The following is a 27104-nucleotide window of genomic DNA, read 5'->3' as shown; positions in this document are numbered from 1 at the left end:
CTTTGTCAAACGGTAACAACTTTAACAGCAGTGAGTGTCACGACTGTTATGTTAGACTGCGACGTTATCATTATAGAACAATCACGTAGCTTACATGACAGAATTCAGGCTTCGCCCTATCTGCTAATCAACTCACTAGGTCATTAAATAAAACAATAAACACCCATAATTAATCGTCCACAAGGCAAATTGTTTGTCTTAAATTTCCAGCATTGTGAAGAACAGTGCAAGTTGGCATATCTTCAGTTACGGAGAGGGAGGTGTTTGGTCAGCGCAAAATGGCGGCGACAACAAATGGTAATGGCAACTTAGTCGATGAATTCGAAGAAGCTTTTCAGGTTTGTGACACTTATGTAATTTTATTACCCAATATTTGCTTCATTTAAGTGCTGACTTCATTTCCCTCCAATTGTTTCAGTCATGTTTGAATGTACTTACGAAAGAGGAGACCGTGCCGGCTATGGAGAAGGATGAGATTAAAGTTGAAGTTGATCACACAATCCTGCGGTTTATCGATCTGGCCCGTCAGATGGAAGCATTTTTTCTACAGAAACGGTTTTTACTTTCAGCCTTGAAGCCAGAATTAGTTGTGAAAGAGGTAAAATATAATACATTTGACAGATAACCCCATCTGTTAAATAATACTCGACTTGTACTTTGTAAATAATGATACTTTTCAAGACAAATGTAAGTACTGTAAATCTGTTAGGTCAAATCCTAGAAAATTAATTCAGTATTGAGGAATGTTTTCAGTTTGGGTGGTAGATGTGGTGGGATGGTGTTTTCAGTAAGATCTGTTTACACAGATTAACAGTTGTCCCGAAATGGCTTCTGCTAGTATACTTCTATTCTTCAAGCTGCAGAATCGTGTATTTACGATGTGTTACCATGTGTATAATCTACAGTCATTCTAATTGCAATACATATTGAATAGATGGTATTCAGAACACCCAGCAGCTGTTACAGTATCAACTTGGAAGTTTGTTTCTATATTCCTTTATTTTGTGAATACTGCAACAAATATTTTGTTTGCAGTAGTGATTTTCATAGATTAATTGGGTGTACGTGGCTAGGTTTTCAAACTGCTTTGAGGGCAGTGTGTTTGTGCTCTGAGAACCAGTCACAGTCATTGAAAACAATCATTCTTCAATTATCTACTCTAGTTTACTTGGCCCACGAAGTCCATTTGGATGAACTAAACTTACTGAGACTATATACAGCTTTATACTGAAACGAATGATTTTGTATGTGGGGAAACAAAACACATACTATATTATTTTGCATTATATTAATTTTTGTAATGTAGATTGTGGCGATATGCTGAACTGTAGCCTAGACTGAGGTCTGGGTTAGGTAGTCAGGTGACATTTTGGGTCTGAATTAGTGAAGTCAAACAAATGTTAATACAGAATCTTAGATGTGGTGGCGTCCTGATATTTAACATATCTGTTGGTCTAGATTAGTTTGAATGGTGAGAGTTTGGTTCCGAGTTGGCAAAGTAATATCAAACATCTTGGTTTATCAGCTCCTTTTACACAGGTGGTTTTCTTATCTCAGTTAACTAGCCATGCTTCACAGATGCTCATTTATGTTTACACATTTCCCCCTTAGTTATCTGGCTTGTTCAGAACATTAGCCAACTTGTGCAGGGCAACATCCACCTGGTTTGTTTTTCTTTCTTTGTGCCCCTAAGATGCCTTTCCCGTCTCTTCATTTCTTTTCATATTCTGCATAATTGCTATTCCAGTGCGCTCACTCTCACTCTCACTCTCTCTCTCTCTCTAATAAATGAATGTACTTTTCTCTCATTCACATTTGCAGTCTAATACTTCACACACTGCTGTGGCTCAGTGCTCAAAGGTCAGATTACAGATCCAACCGCCTAGGGTTGAGTTCTCAGCCAGTCCTAAGACTTTAAGCTCTCTTCACTTCATTTACCCCTGGCAATGTTTGTTAAAGTGGAAAAATGGTTATTTGCTCAAGCAGTTTACCAAGTCTACAAGTATGAAATGCAGATTTTTTTGTCTAAGAGCATGTCAAATTCAGAAGAATGATAAACAGTGCTTTATTTAAAGTATGCTCCATCGTTTGTTATACATTTTTCTCATCTTTTGGGCAATTTGTGAATACTACACCTGTAAAAAAAAATTTCCCCTTTTTTTCCAAAACGTTCATCAAGCCATTTTTTTTTTACACCCACATGAACCAAAGTGTTGCTCAGCGAATGCATGACACAGATGCAAACAAATGGTAATCAGAAGGAGAAAAAGTCTGGTGAGTAAGCCAAATTGTGTAGATCTTCCCTGCCAAGTGCTTCTAATGTGTCACAAACACGTTTTGCCATATCTGAAGCAGCATCATCATGAAGAAAAATGACTGTTGCTTCTTTTGGTACTGACTGTTGCCTCTTTTGGTACTGTGGCCTTTTTTCAAGCAGTGAACAGTTCCGATTAGTCAGTTGTTGTTGGTAACATTTAGTATTAATCATTTCCCAAGTTTTAGCAGCTCATAATAGAGCGCACACCTCTGGTCCCACTAAACACAGAGCATCGTCTTTCTGCTAAAGCATTTCGGTCTTGTGGTTGTTGTGGATGGTGTGACTATATCTACGCATGACTTTTTGCACTTGGGATTCTCAAAATAAATCCACTTTGCATCCCCTGTAACTATATGATGCAAGAATGACTTCCTTTTTTACCGAGTGAGCAAAATGTCATGAGTTTTTGTGGTTTTCCATGTGCATGACTCTCAACTTGTGGTACCAGTCTACTGGTCTTATGAATCTTTCCTGTCTCTCATAGCTGATGGGTAACAGGCTGTTGACTGACACCCAATTGCTCGGCAAGTTGGTTTTGTGTTTGCAAATCGTCCTCGTTCCACAATGCTTGAGGTTCCACATCGTCCCTTTTTCTTTTCCCGTGTTCCTGTCTGCAACATCAAAGTCACCATTTTTTAAATGCCAAAAGCATTGTTCACATGTATCTTGCAATAGAGAATATTCACCATTAGCTTCTCAAAGTAGTTGGTATGATTGAGCAGCAGTTTTCTTCAAATCAAAACAAAAAAAAATAATGCTGCCCATGAATGCTGTTCATTCGGTAGAAATTTCAACATATTGAACACAACACTGTGCAACACTTTTCCAGTTTGTCACTCGTGCGTTTCTGACACTTGTCGATAACGCAATAGCATGGTGCCTTGTTAAATCTTTATAGCACAAACAGCATCGGCAGGACAGCTGTTGTCTAAAATCTGCATTCCATATTTCTAAGCCTGTTAAGAGTCCACGTTCAACTGTAGGACCCCATAACTGTCTGGATGCATCAGATCAGAGGATGGTGACAAAATATCACCTCCAGTATACCCATACCTGGTAAAGCACTGCATTTTTCAAACCAACCTTTCGGTGAATGACAGTTTTACTCTTTCTATCTCAGTTCTTAACAATATGTCCTTCAAGGTTAAATTTGAATTTTGATGTATCAACCACAGGTAGCTCATTTTTCTGGGATCTCAACCTTGGCTGTTTTATTGATGTGCTCCCACAGTGTGACATATTGCAGTCTACAGCTATGCAGATAATTTAATAGAGGAAGGAAACCACCAAACTGCTACAATGTTTGATTTATTTATTAGAGGACTGGTTTCAAAGCTGGATAGCTGCCGTGTCATTTCTCTGTACAAAACGCAGAAATAGCTGATATACATCAAATGTAGAGTGTAGTGATGGAACCACAAGATAGTCACACAGTAGCTTCGTGGTGGATTTCATCCCTGTACAGAAAACACTTTGACTGTTAGTCCTTTTCTTCCTCTTTCCTAAACATTTATTGTATCTTGTTCCTGCTTCCCTTTACCATCTCTATGCATAATATTGTACTATTCATTTTTTAATCCCAAATCAATTTACTGCTTAGCCACTATATCTGGTGATCTGTGAATTTCATCAGTAATACTAATTACAATCATTGAGAATGTGTTACTCTTGGAGGATGATGGTGTACAAAGCAAGTGGAAGAAAACACTAATGTAAACAAATCTTCAGAAATTCTACCAACAAAAAATAAATTACTGTACAGAGAAACTTCACATGTTACACATACAAAGACCACTACCAAAACAGGTAAATGCACAAATTAAATTAACCATGTAAAGGATTTCCAAGGAAAGCAGAAAAGTTAACAAAAAGAAACTTCACCAAAGAATAGAGAAACCTGCAGAACAAATGGTTGAAATGGCTCTGAGCACTATGGGACTTAACTTCTAGGTATCACTCCCCTAGAACTTAGGACTACTTAAACCTAACTAACCTAAGGACATCACACACATTGATGCCCGAGGCAAGATTCAAACCTGTCTCCGTAGCAGTCACGCGGTTCCAGGCTGTAGCACCTAGAACTGCTCGGCCACACCTGCTGGCCCTGCAGATCAGGAGAATGAAAACCGAGAAACATCGTGCAATGGTTAGCACACTTACCTCGCTTTCAGGACGACAATGGTTCTAAGCTGTGTCCGCCCCTCCTCTTTTAGGTTTACCATGATTTCCCTAAATCGCTTCAGGCAAATCCAGGATTATCCCTGTGAAAGGGTGTGGTTATGACATATTGGGGGATTTGTAATTTTGCAGTGTATAAAAATGTTATACAAATGAGGATGGCAGTTTGCTAATTTCCGTAACTGATAGTGAATGTTAAAACTGCATTGTGGTTTTTAATCTCCTCAATGCTGGGGGTTCATGTGTGATCAGTTCAATTCGTGAGTAACAGACTGTGATTTGAGAAATAGCACAAAAATCAGCAAAAAACACCATCAAAATTGGCAAAAAGAAAAAACCAAATTTGGCAAGAACAAACAAACAACACCGAACTTGGCAAGAAATGCAGAATTTGGCAGAAACCAACACAAAATTTGACAGAAAAATTAACACGTTAAATTTAGCAAAAATTAACACCAAATTTTGCCATGAAATAAAATGATTTTTTCCAATCCCTACAGATGGGTTGCTTTACATACTCAGTCATTAAATGTGTTTTCTCGGAAAAAAATTCAGAAGCTTAATACACAATTTCAGTAGCTTATGATGAACGTGATCTTAGTTCCTTGCCTGCAGTAACTGCTTTTCTGCATGCATCCCTTTTAGTAGAAATACAAGAAACAATAAACAAACCACAGCTAATTTTAAGCTGGTTTTGTAGGTTAAAACTTCCTACTATATCCTTTGTAAGAGAAAATTATATACAATACGTCTTTGTTTAACTTCGTTGAATATATTTATCGGGACAGTAATTCATCCAGAGAGAATTTTCAAATTTAGGATCTCTGTGTTTGAATTCCTTTTACACCATATGTATACGGGGTGTTAGGGGTATTGGTACAGATATTGTGCTCATTGATACCTTAATATTTATCCACCGTAGTGTTAGTTATTTTTTCTCTGCGTATACCAGTCTTCCCACAGGCACATCGCATAATTTACTACCTGATGTTCTGTGCAGTCATAACTGCACCACCAAGTGGATTACACCTCTCAGTATAGATGCTCAGTTTTGTCTCTGTGCATCAACATTGCAATGCCTTACCTGCTAGCCAGGGGAAAATAAACATTAATGGCTTGCTCTTGCCAGGAGTTCTTGAATGTACTAACAACCTAAATACAGAGTACTCCTAATAGCTATAATTATTAGTCTGCAAATGTAGTAAATGCTGATGTAATGTTGTTCAGTGCACTGTCCTCAGTATTATGATGAAAACACTCCTCCTAGATATGGCAACACCTTGTAGGCAGCTCTGATCTGCACTTATACCCCTGACACCCTGTATTTTCCATCTGTGCTGTGGACTTGCACTGGCTAAGTTGAAGGTGTACACTTTTGTTTAATTTTTGATTTGGCCTGATTTTTTTCCCATTTAGTTTTACAGAAGTATCAATGTAACGTCATCTTTCCTGTGAAGTTATTGATGGTTTTTATATGTTAAACCTCAAAACATGGCACAATACATAGCAGTATATAGCAGTATATTTCATGTTGTGACTTGGACTTCTTTTTTTGATGACTGTGCATTTGTGTACATTTCTTTGAGCGTTATTCTCGGTGTTTGGAAAATGTTTCCCACTAAATCATAGAGGATCCTTTTCATCAAAGATAAGAGCGCATTTCTCTGCTGATTTATGTAAGTGCATAGAGTGCTGGGTGAGGGTGTTTTATTTGGAAAGCATAACAAAAATTACTTTCTTCACTGGAGTTCTGGTATGTGACATGATCAAAATAATTTCAGCATCTCATTAATTACAGAGAAAAGTAGGTCTGAAAGAGATGACAGATAAACAGTTGATGAAATACAAGAAGTGTTTTATTTTACTTTTGAACTTAGTTATTTGTAGAACAGGATACATTTAGCATTTGTTAGCAATGAAGTGGTGCTATTTTTACTGTAATATACACACTACCATACACAAAAAGATCTAAATGTTGACACTGCCATTAAATACAATCATTCTGCTGAAATGAAGCTTTGCAGTAAAACATATTACGTATAAATCTGACTCTGACATACAATGGAAATTCCAGGATAGGATAACAATATGGAAAGGATAGACTGCAATTCACCACACACAGGAAGCATGGAGTCACAGACGAATAACGAACCAGAATAGAAGAAATGTTCAGCTTTTCGATTATGTCCTTCATCAGAAATAGAAAAGAAACATGCGCTCACACAAGCACAACTCATGCACGCAAAGCTACTTTCATCTCTGACCTACTGCAGTTGTGTCTGAGGTGAGCACGAGTCTAGCTGGGGCAGGAAGTGGGGATATGGAACAGGTGTGTGGCAGGGAGGAGGAAGGATAGCAGGGTAGAGATGGGGAAGATACTTGTGATGCCTGTGGGAGTGTTGCAAGGAGAGTTTCCACCTGCACAATTCAGAGAAACTGGTGTTGTTGGGGAGTATCCAGATGACATAGGCCCTGAAGCTGTCATTAAGGGGACCACCACCTGCCTATCTAACTCATGTTAATTTAGACAAGTATTTGACCCATTTCTGAAAAAACTATTTGATGCAGGACCTTAATATTTTCACTTTATGTTAGATGATGCTAATAGTCAACGGTATAATAAAATCTACTTTATCCATTTTTTAGAAATATTTTTTAATTTATTAACAAAAAATGTGAAGTTTTTTCTGCAGACTGTATTTTTTTGTGAACTTCCTAATGGGAGAATATTAATGAATGTAGTACCAGAGGTGGCTTTTTATGTTATGCAGAGTCTCTGAAAATTTCATTCATTTATCTGTGATAATATCTGATACAATGGGGCATATGTAGTGAAAATTTTATTTTGCGGGAAATTGACTTTAAAGAAAACACTTATGAAATTTGTTACTTACAGTTAATTAAAACTGCCCTGCTGCATATGATAGCCCTTCTTTGGCCTCTAGTGGGTCTTCCAACTTGTTTTTCACCTTCCTGGATGTTTGTCTCGCTTTCTTGGCCATATTATGTGCAGACCTGTCTGCATCGGCTATCCTCATTTTATCGCAGTATTGCAGCCCAGTGATAATATTTTCACCAGTATTAAGTCCCAGCTTTTTCAGTACCCAACCCTTTCCAATATTACCACAATTGAATGTAATAACAGCATCATGAACTCCTAGTTTCATTGTATGCATGTCTACAAATACAGTTTTAGGAAGGTGGTTTCAAATTATGCTGTTGAAACATTCACTTGGGTTCTGTGTCTGCCCATGCAGACATTTCCTTAGAAGGTCTGGATGAGCCAAGTCTCTGAAAATAGGTTTAATTGCTGTAATAACAGCAGCAGGAAGACAATGCTGGTGATAATAAGATTATCCAGTTGCCTGATCCCTACTGTACGCCTCTTGTTTCTACGGAGCGATGAAATATTTGTTGTACTCCATAAACTTCCATACCACCACTTGTTCCTCTAAAATTAGCCACACGGTTGTGTTCTTTATGCTCATTGACTTTACAACATTTTCAATATTTAGACATTATCTCCACATCTAACACTTTACCAGTGTCTACACTCATGGCAGTCACTACTCCGTTCAGAGGAGTATGTCCTCTTTTCTGCCAACTTCCATCAAGTGCAATTGCAATATCTGAACATCCAACTGAACAAAATGTTCTCCCTGTAGCCATGCCCTTTGCCAATAGATCGTTAGGCGTAAACTAATCTAGTATTGATTTCATAAGAGCCACTTGCATCTGGTTTTGAAGAACTCATAAATGAAATCACAGCTGAGCATTTAGTGCAAATTAAATCCGAAGCAATTGCTAGGCCTTTTCTCCCACTGGCATGCTCACTAATTTTCACACTCTGTGACTCACCACGCTGTCTACAATGTATAAATTTAGAAATTACATCTGATAATATTCTCAAATTTATAATAATGTTACTGCACCTCTTGTCACTTAACAGTAAAATCATTCTAACCCACTTGAAATGGTGAGAGCTTCTTTGATGATGCACTTGTTGAAGAATTACAATTAGAAACATCATTGCCAGGTGACATAACCTCTTGTACAGAAAGCTTTCTAAACTTGTTTCCTCCAAATTGTCGTTTCTTGAAAATGCCTTTACGTTTCGTCATCTTCAATAAACACAACAATACACACACAAAAAAACACTGCAAACGTGAGTATATCTACTACTTGCAATCACACTTGACCAAAACTAAACGTGTGTTTGAAAGCGTGTTGTTTACAAACAGCAGAAACAAAAGAATACCAACCATTGCCTACCAAGGATAGCCAACACACTAGAGAGTAGAGAAAAAAAATCCCTAATGTGCAATGTAGAGAATATAAAGATCTAAAATATATGCAGAAAAGTGGGCGTGACACATACACACATGTGGTAGGAAAATGCTCAGAAAAAAGAGTACTTGGATAAAACCTTAATCTTTCGGAATATGATGAAAACCAATTTTTTGTTTTTACCTGAACCACGGTGTGGTCCCCTTAAAGCAAAGCACATTATGTAACTGGATGGTTCAGCTATCTCTTGGCCATAGTTTAGCTGTGGCTGTTTATGTGGAAAGACAACTTATTAGTAGTCAGGCACAAACAGAATGTGGCACAGTGGTTACAGCTAAGTTTGTAGATCACATGGCTACTTCCACAAGTGACGCTTCCTTTTTAGGGGTAGGAGATGGCATTGACAGGACTGGAGTAGGTGGTTGCAGGAGGATGTATGGGGTATGCCTTGCATCTAGGTCAGGGATATGAGCAATGAGTCAAGGGGTTGGAAGCAAAGGTGAATTAGGAACAGTCAAGAATTATGCATTAGCTGGATTTGAAGGGTGGGGAGGATATTCCTCATTTCAGGACACAATGAGAGTTAATTGAAACCCTGACAGAGAATGCAATTCATTTGCTCCAGTTCTGGGTGGTACTGACTCACAATAGGATTGCTCCTTTGTGGCCAGACAGTGGGTGTGCAGACTAGTAGGTGAGTCATGCGATATGCTTCCGGACAAGGTGGTGAGAGTTATCTCAGTCTGTGAAGGCCCCAGTGAGACTTAACCATTAAAATGTTGATTTACAGTATAGCAGCAGTACAGTTCTTGAGTAAAAATTATGGCACTACAAGTGTTGGCTGCAAGGGTTAGATGGATGTCACTTACTCGGAGATCCAACACTAAATAGGGAATAGAGTTCTGTGTTACAATATTTGGTTCAGACTTAAAAATTTATGCTATATACTTTTCGCATTCTTATGAGGAAGAGCCTCCTCCCACAAACCATGGACCTTGCCGCTGGTGGGGAGGCTTGCGTGCCTCAGCGATACAGATGGCCGTACCGTAGGTGCATCCACAATGGAGGGGTATCTGTTGAGAGGCCAGACAAACGTGTGGTTCCTGAAGAGGGGCAGCAGCCTTTTCAGTAGTCACAGGGGCAACAGTCTGGATGACTGACTGATCTTGCCATGTAACAATAACCAAAATGGCCTTGCTGTGCTGGTACTGCGAACGGCTGAAAGCAAGGGGAAACTATAGCCGTAATTTTTCCCAAGGACATGCAGCTTTACTGTATGGTTAAATCAGGATGGCGTCCTCTTGGTTAAATATTCCGGAGGTAAAATAGTCCCCCCTTTCGGATCTCCAGGCAGGGACTACTCAAGAGGATGTTGTTACCAGGAGAAAGAAAATTGGTATTCTACGGATCGGAGCGTGGAATGTCAGATCCCTTAATCGAGCAGGTAGGTTAGAAAATTTAAAAAGGGAAATGGATAGCTTAAAGTTAGATATAGTGGGAATTAGTGAAGTTTGGTGGCAGGAGGAACAAGACTTCTGGTCAGGTGACTACAGGGTTATAAACACAAAATCAAATAGGGGTAATGTAGGAGTAGGTTTAATAATGAATAAAAAAATAGGAGTCCAGGTAAGCTACTACAAACAGCATAGTGAACGCATTATTGAGGCCAAGATAGATACGAAGCCCATGCCTGCTACAGTAGTACAAGTTTACATGCCAACTAGCTCTGCAGATGACGAAGAAATTGAAGAAATGCATGATGAAATAAAAGAAATTACTCAGATAGTGAAGGGAGACGAAAATATAATAGTCATGGGTTACTGGAATTCGAGTGTAGGAAAAGGGAGAGAAGGAAACATAGTAGGTTAATATGGATTGGGGGCAAGAAATGAAAGAGAAAGCAGTCTGTTAGAATCTTGCACAGAGCATAACTTAATCATAGCTAACACTTGGTTCAAGAATCATAAAAGAAGGTTGTACACCTGGAAGAATCCTGGAGATACTAAAAGGTATCAGATAGATAATATAATGGTAAGACAGAGATTTAGGAACCAGGTTTTAAATTTTAAGACATTTCCAGGGGCAGATGTGGACTCTGACCACAATCTATTGGTTATGAACTGCAGATTAAAATTGAAGAAACTGCAAAAAGGTGGGACCGAGCGAAGTGGCGCAGTGGTGAGCACACTGGACTCGCATTCGGGAGGACTACAGTTCTATCCTGTCTCCAGCCATCCTGATTTAGGTTTTCCCTGATTTCCCTAAATCGTTTCAGGCAAATGCCGGGATGGCTCCTTTGAAAAGGCACGGGCGATTTCCTTCCCACTCCTTCCCTAACCCGAGCTTGCGCTCTGTCTCTAATGACCTCGTTGTCAACAGGACGTTAAACACTAACCACCACCACCACCGCAAAAAGGTGGGAATTTAAAGAGATGGGACCTGGATAAACTGACTGAACCAGAGGTTCTACGGAGTTTCAGGGAGAGCATAAGGGAACAATTGACAGCAGTGGAGGAAAGGAGTACAGTAGAAGAAGAATGGGTAGCTCTGAGGGATGAAGTAGTGAAGGCAGCAGAGGATCAAGTAGGTGAAAAGATGAGGGCCAGTAGAAATCCTTGGGTAACAGAAGAAATATTGAATTTAATTGATGAAAGGAGGAAACATAAAAACGCAGTAAATGAAGCAGGCAAAAAGGAGTACTAACGTCTCAAAAATGAGATTGACCAGAGGTGCAAAATGGCTAAGCAGGGATGGCTAGAGGACAAATGTAAGGATGTAGAGGCTTATCTCACAAGGGCTAAGATGGATACTGCCTACAGGAAAATTAAAGAGACCTTTAGAGGAAAGAGAACCACTTGTATGAATATCAAGAGCTCAGATGGAAACCCAGTCCTAACCAAAGAAGAGGAAGCAGAAAGGTGGAAGAAGTATATAGAGGGTCTATACAAGGGCGATGTACTTGAGAATAATGTTATGGAAATGGAAGAGGATGCAGATGAAGATGAAATGCGAGATATGATACTGCGTGAAGAGTTTGACAGAGCACTGGAAAACCTAAGTCGAAACAAGGCCCCGGGAGTAGACAACATTCCATTAGAACTACTGACGGCCTTGGGAGAGCCAGTCCTGACAAAACTCTACCATCTGGTGCACAAGATGTATGAGACAGGCGAAATACCCTCAGACTTCATGAAGAATATAATAATTCCAATCCCAAAGAAAGCAGGTGTTGACAGACGTGAAAATTACCGGACTATCAGTTTAATAAGTCACAGATGCAAAATACTGACGCGAATTCTTTGCAGACGAATGAAAAAACTGGTAGAAGCCGACCTCGGGAAAGATAGTTTGGATTCCGTAGAAATATTGGAACACGTGAGGCAATACTGACCTTAAGACTTATCTTAGAAGAACGATTAAGGATAGGCAAAGCTACATTTCTAGCATTTGTAGACTTGAGAAAGCTTTTGACAATATTGACTGGAATACTCTCTTTCAAATTCTAAAGGTGGCAGGGGTAAAATACGGGGAGTGAAAGGCTATTTACAATTTGTACAGAAACCAGATGGCAGTTATAAGAGTCGAGGGACATGAAAGGGAAGCAGTGGTTGGGAAGGGAGAGAGACAGGGTAGTAGTCTCCCCCCGATGCTATTCAATCTGTGTAATGAGCAAGCAGTGAAGGAAACAAAACAAATATTCGGAGTAGGTATTAAAATCCATGGAGAAGAAATAAAAACTTTGAGGTTCGCCGATGACATTGTAATTCTGTCAGAGACAACAAAGGACTTGGAAGAGCAGTCGAATGGAATTGATAGTGTCTTGAAAGGAGGGTACAAGGTGAACATCAACAAAAGCAAAACGAGCATAATGGAATGTAGTCGAATTAAGTCAGGTGATGCTGAGGGAATTAGATTAGGAAATGACACTTACAGTAGTGAAGGAGTTGTGGTATTTGGGGAGCAAAATAACTGATGATGGTCGAAGTAGAGAGGATATAAAATGTAGACTGGCAATGGCAAGGAAAGGGTTTCTGAAGAAGAGAAATTTGTTAACATCGAATAAAGGGCGGAAGAATGCTGAAGATTAGATGGGTAGATCACATAACTAATGATGAGGTATTGAATAGAATTGGGGAGAAGAGAAGTGTATGGCATAACTTGACAAGAAGAAGGGACCGGTTGGTAGGACATGTTTTGAGGCATCAAGGGACCACAAATTTAGCATTGGAGGGCAGCGTGGAGGGTAAAAATCATAGAGGGAGACCAAGAGATGAATACACTAAGCAGATTCAGAAGGATGTAGGTTGCAGCAGGTACTGGAAGATGAATAAACTTGCACTGGATTGGGTAGTGTGGAGAGCTACATCAAACCAGTCTCAGGACTGAAGACCACAACAACACAACATGAGGAAGAGATTCCTTCTAGATTTGGCAAGGGCCTCTAGGGAGCTCTTTTTGTTTGTTGTGATTTTGGAGCACCTAATCTCTCTCTCTCTCTCTCTCTCTCTCTCTCTCTCTCTCTCTCTCTCTCTCTCTCTCTCTCTCTCTCTCACACACACACACACACACACACACACACACACACACACACACACACACACACACCTGGGAGAAGAATGATGAACTTAAAACCAAAAATCTGATGGCATCATGAATTCATGAAAAAATTCATATTAATTTTTAGTTGTTGGATATTTGCTTGATTGGAGATGGTGTAACAGGAATGATAGCAAAAATTTCTGCCGGTGACTGAGGATGATGTACTGAACAACATAAATCAGTAGTAATGTCATTTCCAGACTGATAATTATAGATATTGCAAGTTGTATGCTTTTAGGTTTGTTGGTACTGTAATGTTATGTGAGCCTCACTGCCCCTTTTTTTAAACTAATTTGTGTCTGATTTTATTCTAAGAAGGTCAGTAGTGTATGTAAATACCGTAAATCTAAATTTGATTCAAGAAGTACTTGAAGCGAAGCGCAGGTGGACAGCAACAAACTCTTTAGCGCGCAATCCCCGCAACAATAGTAGCTGTGAATCTTTGAGTATGGACTCTAAAACAAAGACAATTGATTTATTAAAAAAAAGAGAACTGTTAATCTGTATCTTGTGGAAAGAGGATGTGTTGCTAGGCCGTCGCTGAGACCGTATTGTTACATTTAATGAAAATTGATATTTTAGTGATAAAACCGAGTAAAGTATGCTTATGAGTTGCCAAACATTTATGTATACAAATTTTCTGGAAGTGAAGAATAGAAATATCTTGTTTCTGGAAAAGGAGGTGAATTTCGTTGTCATCGCTGTCTATCAATCGACAGAATTGTAAGTTTACAAAGTTCACTAAAATACAGGAAAAGAAATGCATTCTGTATAGTTTTCATTCAATAAGTAACAACCTCCCATAATTTCTTAATTACAGTAATTGGTTTATGTTCTTGTACAATAGTATGGTGATGAACTCCACTGACCAATTTTGATGTAGCAGGGTGTGTAGTTTGAAGGAAGTTTCTGTGCTAAGCAATCTCCTTTTCTCACCAAAAGCAGATTGCTGTTTGATCTTATTTACCTACAATAGTGGTCCCTTAGGTATGAAAAGCTATGAAAACTTGGGCTCAAAGCTATCCGCGATACGGCCAAGTAACTATCAGAGTCTTATTTTAAACCTTAAAGAACAATAACTTCCTCCAAATTGCAATACGTCAAAAACTGGTGCAGAAGCTGATCATTCGAGGAGGCAGCAACCAAAATTCATGTACCAGTTACGACTTAAAGTAAAAATCTCAATCAAAAATCAAAATCAATGTCGTGTCCATTGCTGTAGTAGTATGACATGTTGAGAACAAGAGCATAGGTTTTCTCCACAAAAAATCTTTTATGTTTGCTGTGCAACTCCCTACAATTTTCATCTTGCACTCCAGTAGTGAATTACTGTACACACAGTTTTTTGTTGAGGGCAACCACAGCTGAAGTAATCCATGTCTCAGAAATAAACCCCTTTCAGCTGGCTGTGAACTTTCCTTTTTATTTAGATGAAGATGACATGTTTCATGATACCAGCTCGCATTTTCTGATGTACATTTACATTATAGAAAACAACAATTGATGTTATAAAAAAAACTGGATACCTATCCTGGTAATATATGCTATATGACAGTTGTTATGAAATACTCACATGTTAGTAAAACATTAAGCCCATGATATGGAAAAGAGTGAGACTCAGCCAACTCAAAATAAAATACTGTTACGCGCAACAAGCAGAGCATCAGATGAAATTGACCAGTTGAAAAACTGACTAGTGAATTTACCGAAAAATGACGTGCAAAATAAGAAAACAAAAAAAGTTAAGTCCCAGGTAGCAAAATTGAAAGCCTAGGCTTAAGAAAACTATTTTCATACTACTAAATAGCGGACAGTAACTCACCTTCACCTCACCGAGCAAGGCCACACTGCATGTCAACATGCTCATGTGTCATGGAGGACACTATTTTCACCACACTTAGTAGGAAAGGTTACAGATATTTTCATGCATAGCCAAATACAATGGAAATGATTGACGCCCTGTTACACTGCACAATATACTGGGATCATTAACCATCAACACATCTGCACCATACTACAATTTTACTAGCATAGATGGGAATCAGAGAACCAATATCAATTTCATGCTTAGTCATAAACATATTAGCAATGCAATATGACAACAGGGAGCCCATGGCCAGGCCATGCTTTTGAATGTTGGTATGACTCCCAAACCTTAAATAATTGTAGCTGAGCACTGTACTGAGGAGATTGATGGTGTCAGGGTGTCCTCAATCTCATTTGTGGGCCATCCACTGCAATGCTTAAAGTTGTGATCAATCTTATCCTGTACAGTGTCGACCAGAACTTCGATATACAGGGTGATTCAAAAAGAATACCACAACTTTAGGAATTTAAAACTCTGCAACGACAAAAGGCAGAGCTAAGCACTATCTGTCGGCGAATTAAGGGAGCTATAAAGTTTCATTTAGTTGTACATTTGTTCGCTTGAGGCGCTGTTGACTAGGCGTCAGCGTCAGTTGATGCTAAGATGGCGACCGCTAACAGAAAGCTTTTTGTGTTATTGAGTACGGCAGAAGTGAATCGACAACAGTTGTTCAGTGTGCATTTCGAACGAAGTATGGTGTTAAACCTCCTGATTGGTGGTGTATTAAACATTGGTATAAACAGTTTACAGAGAATGGGTGTTTGTGCAAAGGGAAAAGTTCTGGACAGCTGAGAACGAGTGATGAAAATGTAACACGCATCCGGTAAGCATTTGTTCGCAGCCCAGGAGAGAATCCGCGGGAAACAACTCAGTATGAACGTGACTCGCCTAAGGTGAACGTTTTCTGTGCCATTTCAGCCAATAAAGTTTTTGGTCCCTTTTTCTTCGAAGGTGCTACTGTAACTGGACTACAGTATCTGGAGATGTTAGAGAATTGGCTGTTCCCTCAGCTCGAACAAGAAGCACAATAATTCATATTTCAGCAGGATGGAGCGCCACCATATTGGCACTTATCTGTCCGTAACTACCTGAACGTCAACTACCCAAGGCGATGGATCGGCCGCCAGGCAGCCCGTGACAGAGCACTTCATCACTGGCCTCCAAGAAGCCCTGATCTTACCCCCTGTGATTTTTTCTTATGGGGGTATGTTAAGGATATGGTGTTTCGTCCACCTCTCCCAGCCACCATTGATGATTTGAAACGAGAAATACAGCAGCTATCCAAACTGTTACGCCTGATATGCTACAGAGAGTGTGGAAAGAGTTGGAGTATCGGGTTGATATTGCTCGAGTGTCTGGAGGGGGGTCATATTGAACATCTCTGAACTTGTTTTTGAGTGAAAAAAAAACCTTTTTAAATACTCTTTGTAATGATGTATAACAGAAGGTTATATTATGTTCCTTTCATTAAATACACATTTTTAAAGTTGTGGTATTCTTTTTGAATCACCCTGTACATTATTTTTATATCTAATGATACCAGATGTGTGCCCTGAAGAATATTCAAAGCAGATAGCTTATTAACTAACCATTCTCTATTCCAAATACTGAAGTTATTTGTGTGAGAATAATGCTCTTTTAGATATTTTTTCCAGTGCTTGCTCAGTCTGATACCCAACCCTCTCTTGCATTAACAATAGGTCCTTCTGGAGCCCTATCTTATGTACCTTAATTGAGGCTCTCAGCGTAAGTGGTCTAGAGTGCATGGGAGCTCAGTTCTTAATTTGAAACTTCTCAGGGAAGATCTTAGTATCCTTGAAAATATCTTCTGATGTTTCAGCATAGAATCCCTAAAATACTCATCATTCTGGTTGTTTGTGAAGAATTGATGGACTTTCTCAACATTCTGTGACCCTCTTCTAAAATAACCAAATCTTTGCCCTTGTCAGCTGGGACAATTAGTATTTGATTTTCTGCTAACTCCTTTTTAGTATTCTTGAGAGTTACCTCCACACTTTGCTCATAATATATTGCCCTATCCAGTCTTTGTGATCTCCTTCATATGCCCTTGAACTATCACTAACTCCAACAGCGACTACATTGTGTTCCACTGTGGTGAATTTTACACTATCCAATGCCACAGCTGTGTGAGCAATTTGTGTTATTACCTGCAGTTGCAGGCTAGTGCAATGTACATTGCACTCCAATCCTGTTCTCAATCAATTGTTTTCCTTGCCACTAAACATAATGTTTTATAGTTACATATCAGAGGATAAAAGTTAAAAATCGGATCCTGTAAGCAAATGCTCCTCATCCTTTTTATCCTGTATACCCATTCCACCCAACTTATTGACAAGAGTGCAAGCTATTTCGCTCTTAAGGCTATTGGCAACATATGCTCACAGGCCCACAGCCACTTTTTAGTATTTATTATCTTTGCAAGTTCTAAATGTAACAGATGTATGCCCCTCACAAAAAACAAGTGACGCATCTCTTTCCTGATACAGTAGAACATAGCACCTCTTATGCAGTTTGCAGGCCACGCAACTCTGTTTCTAAATGGATATCTATTATATGTAGGTAAAACCTTCTTTGTTAAACATGTCTTTTTTTTTTTAAAAAAATAAAATAGTATTAGCATTCACTTTAGGTAATGATTTCTCCTAGTTCAGGAGATGAAAATATGCCCTGAATATATCATGTTAGCCTCATGAGGCAGTCCGTTAGAAATAATTTTTTCTTGAGGATAACTGCAGCAATATTTCAGAAATAAACTGCTTCCAGCTGTATATGAACTTTCCTTTTAGTTACAGGAGCATAACCAGTTTAATAATTTCACGTCACATCTTCTGGTGTACACGTACAAGATAGGAAACAATTAACATTGAGACATTCAGATAAATAACTGAATACCTAGCCTAATGATCTATGGTCTATGCCAAACAATGAAAAATACTCGCACGTCAGTAAAACATTAAGCCCATCATATGGGAAGAAGGGGGGCTCGACCTTCTCAAAATAAAATACTGTTACCCACAACAAGAACGGCATCAGATCAAATTGACCTGTTAAAAGTGAATTTATGTACAATGGCAAGAGCAAAATAAGAAAACAAAAAAGGGTGAAAAGTCCCAGTTAGCAAAGCTGAAAGCTCATGGTTAAAAGAACTTGCTTCATACCAGGAAGCAGTGAACAGCAACCCTCCAACCATCTCACTGAGCAGGGCCGCACTGCAAGTCAGCATGCTCATGTGTTGCAGAGGGCACTAGTGCCACCACATAACAGGGAAAGTTACAAATGTTTTCATGCTTATCAAAATATATGGCATTGATTGAGGCCCCTGTTACACAGTAAAACAGTATACACTATAAAATATCTCCGCATAAAAAAAAATTGAAACCAGGTAGACCAGACACACAATCATACAACATGCTCAGGATCAATAAACAAACAGCCAAAAAGCTAGGACATGTCCTTGAAAGGCAATCAGAGTTAGATAGTATATTGTAACGTCTTAACTCCACATCCGTATTGAGGGCATATTAGGGGTACAGCATTGGGCACCACATAATTTGTTGCCTCCAGAATGTTTGTCTGCCCCTTTACTTTTCTGTGTATGTTCTCTGTAAGACTTTTAAATTATTGGCTATACCTGCTATGGCAGGGCTGCCACAGGTTCTGGAAGTCAGGTAATATCGTGGAATTTCAAACACGTCAGGGAACTTTGCAAAAAAAACCTCATTTTTGGCTTAGTAGCTGAAATGGTTTGTTTACTGAGGCCTGCATCATTGTTGGCTAGGTGCAGCTCAGTATGTGTACCTCTTCCCTACTCCCTCATTACTACTGCTTCTCTCCTTCCTACCACTCCCCTCAGCTTGCAGTCAGTGCTGCCACCACTTCTTGCCACTAGCTTAGCAGCTGCTGACAAGAGGCAGGGAGGCATGAGGAGTGGTTTGTTTGGATCTGAGTCTCCGATACTGTAGACGCAGCAGCCGGAGGTGGTGGTCTTGTGTATATGAGTTGTGTCTGAGTGATTGTGTGAATGTACGTATGCTGTCACTTACAAAAGCTATGGCTCAAAATTTGGTTGTGAGAGTGTAATTGTCTTTTCTATGTGTCTGCCTGTGGCCCAGCAATCGTCTTTATGGTGAGCTGCTACCTATTTTCATTATTATTGATTCTCAGAGTACCACGTGAGTGGATTTCCACAAGAAGCCAAAATCACAGGCCATTTCTGCGTGTATCTGTAACTGATATGAAGCCATTCATTTCCCACTAATGGGCAGACCCTGCCCGTTGGATGTAGTCTCACCAATCTTCCTGCAGGCCGGTTCTGTTTGATGTGGCATAAATCGGCAGATTTTCGTGGTTTATCCGCGGACCCAGGACTGCGGTGCTCATCAGCATGCCATAGGTGATGGATTTCAGGACATGCTACTGTCTCACCACAAGTACATTCTACTGTACGGCATTTTCTGGACATTTTATTTGTTCTAGTATATTTTAGCACTTCAAAAGTAGTTTATATGTTGGAAAGTACGGGCGATGATAATAATAATAATGATGATGATGATAATGATAATAATGTCAGTCAGTGACGATTTTATGCTATGTACGCATAGATTTCTCGAAAGGAAGATCACAAGATACATGTAAAATAATAGGTATAACACAGTTGGTAATAACCAACAATAATGAACGTAGTAGAACCAACATATAATGCAGTCACCTACAGTGTTGGCGTACACAATTCTTCCCCAACTTATACCCTTCTATCAAGAGGCCTACTTTTCTGTGAGGTTATTTCTGAAATCAGTGAAAGTATTTTAAATCTGACTTGTAAATCCAAGGAAATTTTTGCCACCAAATGTGTTTCATTTTATTGAAATAAAATAACATCAATGGTCTAAATGGAAATCGTATACCATTTGTCTTGCTTTCTCCATCTAAAAACAGTTAATTACAAAAGATGTTATGTTAGTACATAATACTTTCTCTTATCAGGAAACATCATGTACTTGCAAGTTTTTGTTAGATATTTCCTTGTTTGCACTATTGTGTCTTGTACCATAGTTGCAAAGACAGGGTGTTAACTTATGTCTTAACTTGCCCTTGATGTCAAAATTTGTTTGGGAAAAATGCTAAAAATTGTCTGGAAATCGGGGAAATATAAGGGAATTTCACTTAGGTAAACTTGTGGCAACCCTGTATGGAGTGACCAGAATAACATAAGTGGTTACTTAAGGTAAACTTTGAATTCCTCTTAGGTGTTCTCGGAACCTAATTCCAAACCTTCTGGCAGTCTGCCCCACATGTCTGACAGGACAGTTGTTGCAACTGGTGTAATATGCACCATAAGCATCATATTTTTTGCAAGCCTCCTCTGTTTATGTACAAGTCTTTGGCCTTCATTCTGTGGAATAAAGATTGCTGGCTTTATCATGTTTGTCCTTAGCTTTTCACCTACTTTCTGTGATATTGTGCCAAAGTTTGGAATCCTGTGCTAACCAATGAACTCGTCTTTCGCCTCGTCGAACCCCTGCTGCGTGGTTTCATTACCGTTAGACTTCTCCCTATTTTTAGCGAATTCGTGTATATGCAGTATACCTTTGCTGATTGATCTATGATGTCCTTTTTGTTGCAGGTAACAATATTTCATTTTGAAAAGATAGTACACTCCACCTGCCTCTGGTAGCTGAGTGGTCAGCACAACAGAATGTCAATACTAAGGGCCCAGGTTCGATTCCCTGCTGGGTCGGAGATTTTCTTCGCTCAGGGACGGGGTGTTCTGTTGTCCTAATCATCATCATTTCATCCCCACGTGCAAGTCGCTGATGTGGCATCAAATCGAAAGACTTGCACCCGGCGAATAGTCTACCCGACCGGAGGCCCTAGTCACACGACATTTACATTTACATGGGCTTAATGTTTGATAGATGTGTAATTATTTTATTAGTTGTCATAGAGCATTGATTATTAGGATAGGTATTCAGCTTTTTATCATAATTTCAATGTTGTTTCCTGTCTTGTAGATTTACTCCTGAAGATGACATTTCATATCACAAAACTGATTGAGGGCCTGTAAATAAAAAGAAAACTTCACATACAGCTGAAAGCAGTTTGTTTCTAGGAAATATAAATTACTGTAGGTGATTTATAATGGTGATCGCTGTATACATTATAACCATTTCCAAAAGACATCACAGGACTGGTACTGGTAGAGACGCTTTTGAGTAACAGTAACAGATTTTTGGATTCTTCAGAAAATACATGTGGATTATTGCTGCAGTAGTGAGTAAATATCCATGAGCCACTTCAATACATCATACAGGGTTGTTATCAGACTTTTTCCTTATTTTTTCCCAACACCAGTTAAGTCTCTGCTTTTACTATTTCTTCCAGTGGAAACAGTGAGAAACAGTCGGTGTGGAAAGGATGTTAAGCGGTGCCTTCAGTCTAGCAATTTCCTGTTAAGGCTGAATGAGAGGGGGATAGTTAACTGCATGCCGTTAAAGTTCATTTGCCGTCCCTTTAGTAGTATTGGTGAAACTGATGGTTCAAAAGCCTATTTCTAATCAATTTATTGTGTATTTTATTACCGGCAGAATGGTGCAGTAGTTACGGCACTGGAGCTGCATTTGGGAGAGAACATCTTATATCCCCATCCAGTCATCCAGGTTTGTTTTCCTTGGTCTCCCTAAACTGTTTAAAGCAAGTGATGGAATAGATCTTCTGAAAAGCACACTGCCAATTTCCTTTCCCAATTCAACCTCACACTCCAGTCCCTAATCATCTTTTTGTCAATAGGATGTTAAACCATAATCTTCCTTCGTTATTGCAAAAACTTGATTGTATATATTATTTTCTTTTCTTTGTATCAAAACTGTACATTTAGCTGCGTAAAAACATTTGTCATCACCCATTTTTTTTCTGAACAATAGTTATCTAATTTTTCTCCCAGTGTACTGAAGTTCCCCATTTCAGAGCTGCGCAACTTGGAAGCTTAATGTGACTGTAAAATGTTAGGCACAATATAATTTTAACTCTGTCTTTGCCCTTCTTGTTCTCTAAAATGTGTTAAATTTAATGGCGTTAGTGTCTTTGAAAATGTCTGCAATGCTATGTCAAGAAATGTTGCATATGCTCATATAGTGGTGTGCAGTGCAGTAGTAGTAAAGTTCCACAAAAACGTTTGGTTACTTCTTTGACCAGCTATCATTGACTGATTCTTACCTTTCTTAGGAAATTAATAATCCTAAACTCAAAATTAATGAACCTTTTTATTTTTCAAGGATGTCACAGAACTGCGTGTGGAGTTAATGCGCAAAGAAGAACTCATAAAAAGGCACTATGAGAAAATCACTGTCTGGCAGAATATGCTGGCTGACCTGCAGGGTTGGGGCAAGTCTCCAGCATCCTCAGGAATACCCAATGGTACAGCACAACAACCACCACAACCTCCAGCAGCCCCTAATCTCCAGCAGCAACAACAACAACAACAACAGCAGCAACAACAACAGCAGCAGCAGCAACAGCAGCAGCAGCAATTGCAGCAGCAGTTACACCAACAGCAGCAGTTGCAGCAGCAGCAGTTGCAACAAATGCAGCAGCAGCAGCAGCAGCAACAGCAACTTCAGCAACAGATGCAGCAACAGGTATGTTTTATATTATTCCTCAGTCTGTGCACATGTTGTAACAAATCCATCTAGTAGTTAACAATCACATTTACTGAAAGTTTTATGAAGAATAAATATATCACAAAAGGCATGACAATAACTTCTGAAGAACATCTGTTGAAACTGTTTGTATTTAAAATTGCTTTTATTAAGATATACTTCCAAACTCTCTCTACAATCATGCATATCTCTTAACAGCTCCTTGCTGTGTCCTTTAATAAATTTGTGCCACCTAAATCTCATATGTTGACTTTTGTTTCAAGTTAGCAAACTGTTCCAGCATTGAATTGTGCTTCCCTATGATTCAGCACATTTCACTCTTCTGACCATGTTGCATGACTATTGTACCCATGAAATTGACATGAAATGTGTTGTTGCTCAGGTATATTCTGCTTAGTTGGCATTGCCCTTTGTAGAATATCCAGGATCTAGTGCAGTGTCATGGAAGAGAATGCCCATTACTTATTATCATTCTTGGTGAAAATTAAGAACAAGGATTATATTGGTCATACCGTAGATCCAAAGGTCTTGGGTTTGACCCCAGGTTAATTGTAGGATTTTTATCCTTATTTTATCACTTCTTCCACCTCTGGGAGTGTTGTTTTTTTTTAATGTGAAAAAGACTGAGTTATACCATGGTATGGAGCCCTTGTGAAACTTTGGCCCCCTGTAACTGGTAGGGTAAGTAAGTTTGAAGGTAGGTAACGGCATACCACCTCCGACAGGACCATGCCTAGTACAGCATTGTGGTCTTCAAACAAATCTTCGGATTGATGACAGCTTCTTTTTTTTACTATTGCTTCCATGTTTGTTGCGCAATATATTGGCATCACTTACTGTGAGGTGTGAAGGGAATGGGAAGCAGTGAAGGATATTAAACAGCAACCCTCTCAGGAATATGGAGATTTCAGGCAGTGATATTCTGGTTATCATCTTGAAAATAAGAGAAACTTGGAAATATGAGTTCACAGTCCTTGATAAGAGCTTACTACCTACAGAAACTGAAAAAAAAAACACTTACCCAACCTGCCATTTGTATCATGAAAGAAAATGCACATATATAGTTTGCGTGAAGAATCAGATATACAACTACAAATCTAATAAAATTTGTTATTGGCAGTAGTTTTGTTACGTGCTTCTAATAGCACAACTGGTAAATTTCTAGATGAATATATTATTAATTACTTAATAGACATGGATCTCATTATAGAATGCATACAATATATACAAAAGAAATACATATTTTTGATGTTAGATATTTATTGACTCATCAGCGTTGGCTTCTCATAAATTCAGTTCTAGCATCTTGTATGTTACTGTTCATTGAACTAAACACAGTAAAAAATTTGGTACGTTTGAGGGTTTAACCTGTTTAAGACAATGGAAACATTGTTGAAAAGTCAGCATCTTACATGACGGGTCCTTTTAAACATTTATTATTATAAATAAGCACTAACTAGATTCATATAAGCTATTCTGTTACTGTTCAGAAATGCAAAGCTAAATAAATAAGAAAAACTGCATACTTGGTGGCATGTTATAAATAATGTTTTTAATATTAAATAGAAGTGTGGCCATCAAATCTTCAGTGCATATCTGGAAGACAGCTGTGCCAATGGATTTCCTAAGTGTCCCAGATGTCTGTGAAGCGTATTTGGTGAAGTTGCTTTTCTGACTATTGTTAGAGTACATTTTTATCATAAATGTTTTCATGCTTCTGAATAGCTGCAGTTAAATTCAGCTTGTTTAATCGCATCTGGAGATTAGTTTGCAGTAAATATAAAGGCAGCACATAGGTCTTAGTCAGTTGTTTTCATGTTTAACACATTCACTTCTATGGAAGACTTTGAGAGTATGATGTATTGAACTATTTTATTTTCATGTAAAGCTTATGTAGTTTATTCACATTCTTAATTGAGCAGATTGGGTGTGCTTTGCCCTTTCAATAAATTAGCCTACATGCATTCAGTATGGTTTGATGATACTATTACAGTTATATATTCATTGTTACTGGTATATCCTTGCATGAATTTTAAGTACACAGAAATGTTTTCCAGTAATTAGAGATTTTATTTTTGTAATTATGCATCTATTGAACGCTATGGTTTTTCCTTCTTCATTTGTTCTCTATTTTTAAAGCTTTTTTATTATTTTAGTTTTGTAATCCATGTTAATTTTATCAGTTCTTTTTTATTTTCTTTAAGTTCTGTTTTCATTTGGTTTTTGTGTGTTTCAGTGAGCCCCCTGTGGGTTTCTCACTGGAACTGTTTGTGTGTGCTTGCAGGGCATGGCAGGTGCAGGCCCTCTGGTGTTCCTCCCACAAGGGGGAGGGCCACCTTTCCCCCCTCAGGGTCCGTTGCAGGGTCCACTGGCCTACCTCGAAAAGACGACGAGCAACATAGGGCTGTCGGAAGGACGGAGGTGACGGGGGCGGGGGAGGGGGCGGGGCAGAGGCCGGGGGCGTGGGCGCGGCCGGGGGCGTGGCGCACCGCCTGAGTACGGGCCTGCCCCCTAAACCCTCCCTCCTGTCTCTTCATTTCCAGCCAGTTGTTTTGTTGATGTTAATTTTTTTATAAATGTTACCATATTTATAGAATTAACTATTATCATTTCACCAATTAAGTTGCAGTCTGTGATCTCTGTTTTGACGAAGCTGATGTTACTTGATATAATTGACAGTATATGAAAGAATTGGCAAAGAAACCGTATGTTAGTGCTTCCTGAGTTATAAGATTATTCGTATTAATCTCTTGCAACAGCTGGGAAATCAGTTGCTTGTAGAAATTCTCGAATGAAATACATCGTTGATACTATTCAACATTTTGTATGTGGACTTTCAGTTGTCTGTCTAGATTGCAGTTTGCAGTGAAATACTGATGTAAAAATTTTCACTGTCATTTCAGGTCTTAATCTACTGTTTTTGTAGTATATTGGTTTGAATTTTTATTATGTTGGAGGGACTGAAACAGAAACCTCTGCCACACTGTTCGGAATTTTGTGGATGTCAGATGTGAGCGGATAGGACATAGGCTGAGAACTGTAGCTTTAAAATCGTATTAATGCTATAGAATGTGAGAGAAGAAAAACAATATTTGATTATAAATGGCAGTTTTACAGTTTTAAGTGGTAGTTCCATGAAACAACTGGTTTCTATAATTCAGCAAATGTTACAGAAATCAGTTGCAATATTATGACTATTTTTTAATACCTTAAAATCTGATGCCAAAACTGATGAACATTTATCATGGTTCAGATAACTAACAGTAAATTATTTTTATATGTATCTTCAGCTGATTTTATATTTTGATCTGATGTTATCGTTGCTCCTCTCCTGTAAAACTTTAAGAACTCTTGTGAATATAATACTAGTATTTATATTTTTAGGTAACAGTTCACCACAAAATATTCCTCACCTAATCGTTTCACATTACAGTAGCAAAGGATGTGCATCTATTTTATTCATGTGCCTTTTTAATAAAATACTCACTATGTGCACTGATGCGTAAGTCACAGTTTCTTCTTCAAACTGGTATTTCTTATATCTGCAGTAGCAGTCATTTCATGGCTGTAAATATTTTTAGTGTTTCACTGCAAATAAATTTTACTTTTAACTGACTAGTGTACACTCCCTATTGCTGCAAGTTATATTGATTGTCAGGGGCTTAAATGCCCTGGCATTTCACAAGTAACAATCAGTGCCTTATGGTATTTTCTATTTGTGAGATCCTTACTAATATTTTGTTTTGTAGTACATTGCTTACATCGATGAACATTCTGCCAGTCACATCATATATTGTCATTAGGATCAAGACAGTGTTGTTGGGTGTTCAGAATTTACATTTTTTGTTACAGGCTTATTGGAAGATGTGTCAAAAAAGTATTTATTTCCTCTGTTGTTTAAAGTCTAACACTAATGCAAAAAGTTATTTATTGGACTGAGAAATTGTTGAGGTTCTGAATTGTTGCCTCTGCTCTCTTAAAAAGAGGATTCTAAATTAGAAATTTGTCTTTTCCAGACAATTTTGACAATCTGTATTTGTGGAAATGAAGGTAAAAATTCTATGTATTCTGTAAATAACCCAGTGCCTGTTACAAAATAAATGTATACGAGTGGATACACATGTAAAAACCGTTTTCAAATTGTAAATTGTGTAAATATATCAATCTGTTTGGATTCATA

At 38.6% G+C, this 27104-nt stretch overlaps 1 protein-coding gene across 2 annotated transcripts; it reads left to right on the top strand.

Moving 5' to 3' along the window:
• Nucleotides 1-27104, top strand: LOC126352932 (mediator of RNA polymerase II transcription subunit 28-like). Of its 2 annotated transcripts, none has more exons than XM_050002724.1 (4): nt 1-338; nt 419-598; nt 22541-22903; nt 25209-27104. In XM_050002724.1, exons 1-4 carry the CDS (start codon nt 279-281, stop codon nt 25347-25349), a joined length of 744 nt encoding a protein of 247 aa, XP_049858681.1. In that variant the 5' UTR covers nt 1-278; the 3' UTR covers nt 25350-27104. The 2 variants fall into 2 exon arrangements, with proteins under 2 accessions (XP_049858681.1, XP_049858682.1); XM_050002725.1 differs by having other exon boundaries at nt 4-338; nt 25161-27104.

Source organism: Schistocerca gregaria, chromosome 1 (genome assembly GCF_023897955.1).
Source record: "Schistocerca gregaria isolate iqSchGreg1 chromosome 1, iqSchGreg1.2, whole genome shotgun sequence".
NCBI lineage: Eukaryota > Metazoa > Arthropoda > Insecta > Orthoptera > Acrididae > Schistocerca > Schistocerca gregaria.
Note: the sequence above shows the minus strand (reverse complement) of the source record. Positions and strands in the feature narration are given on the sequence as shown.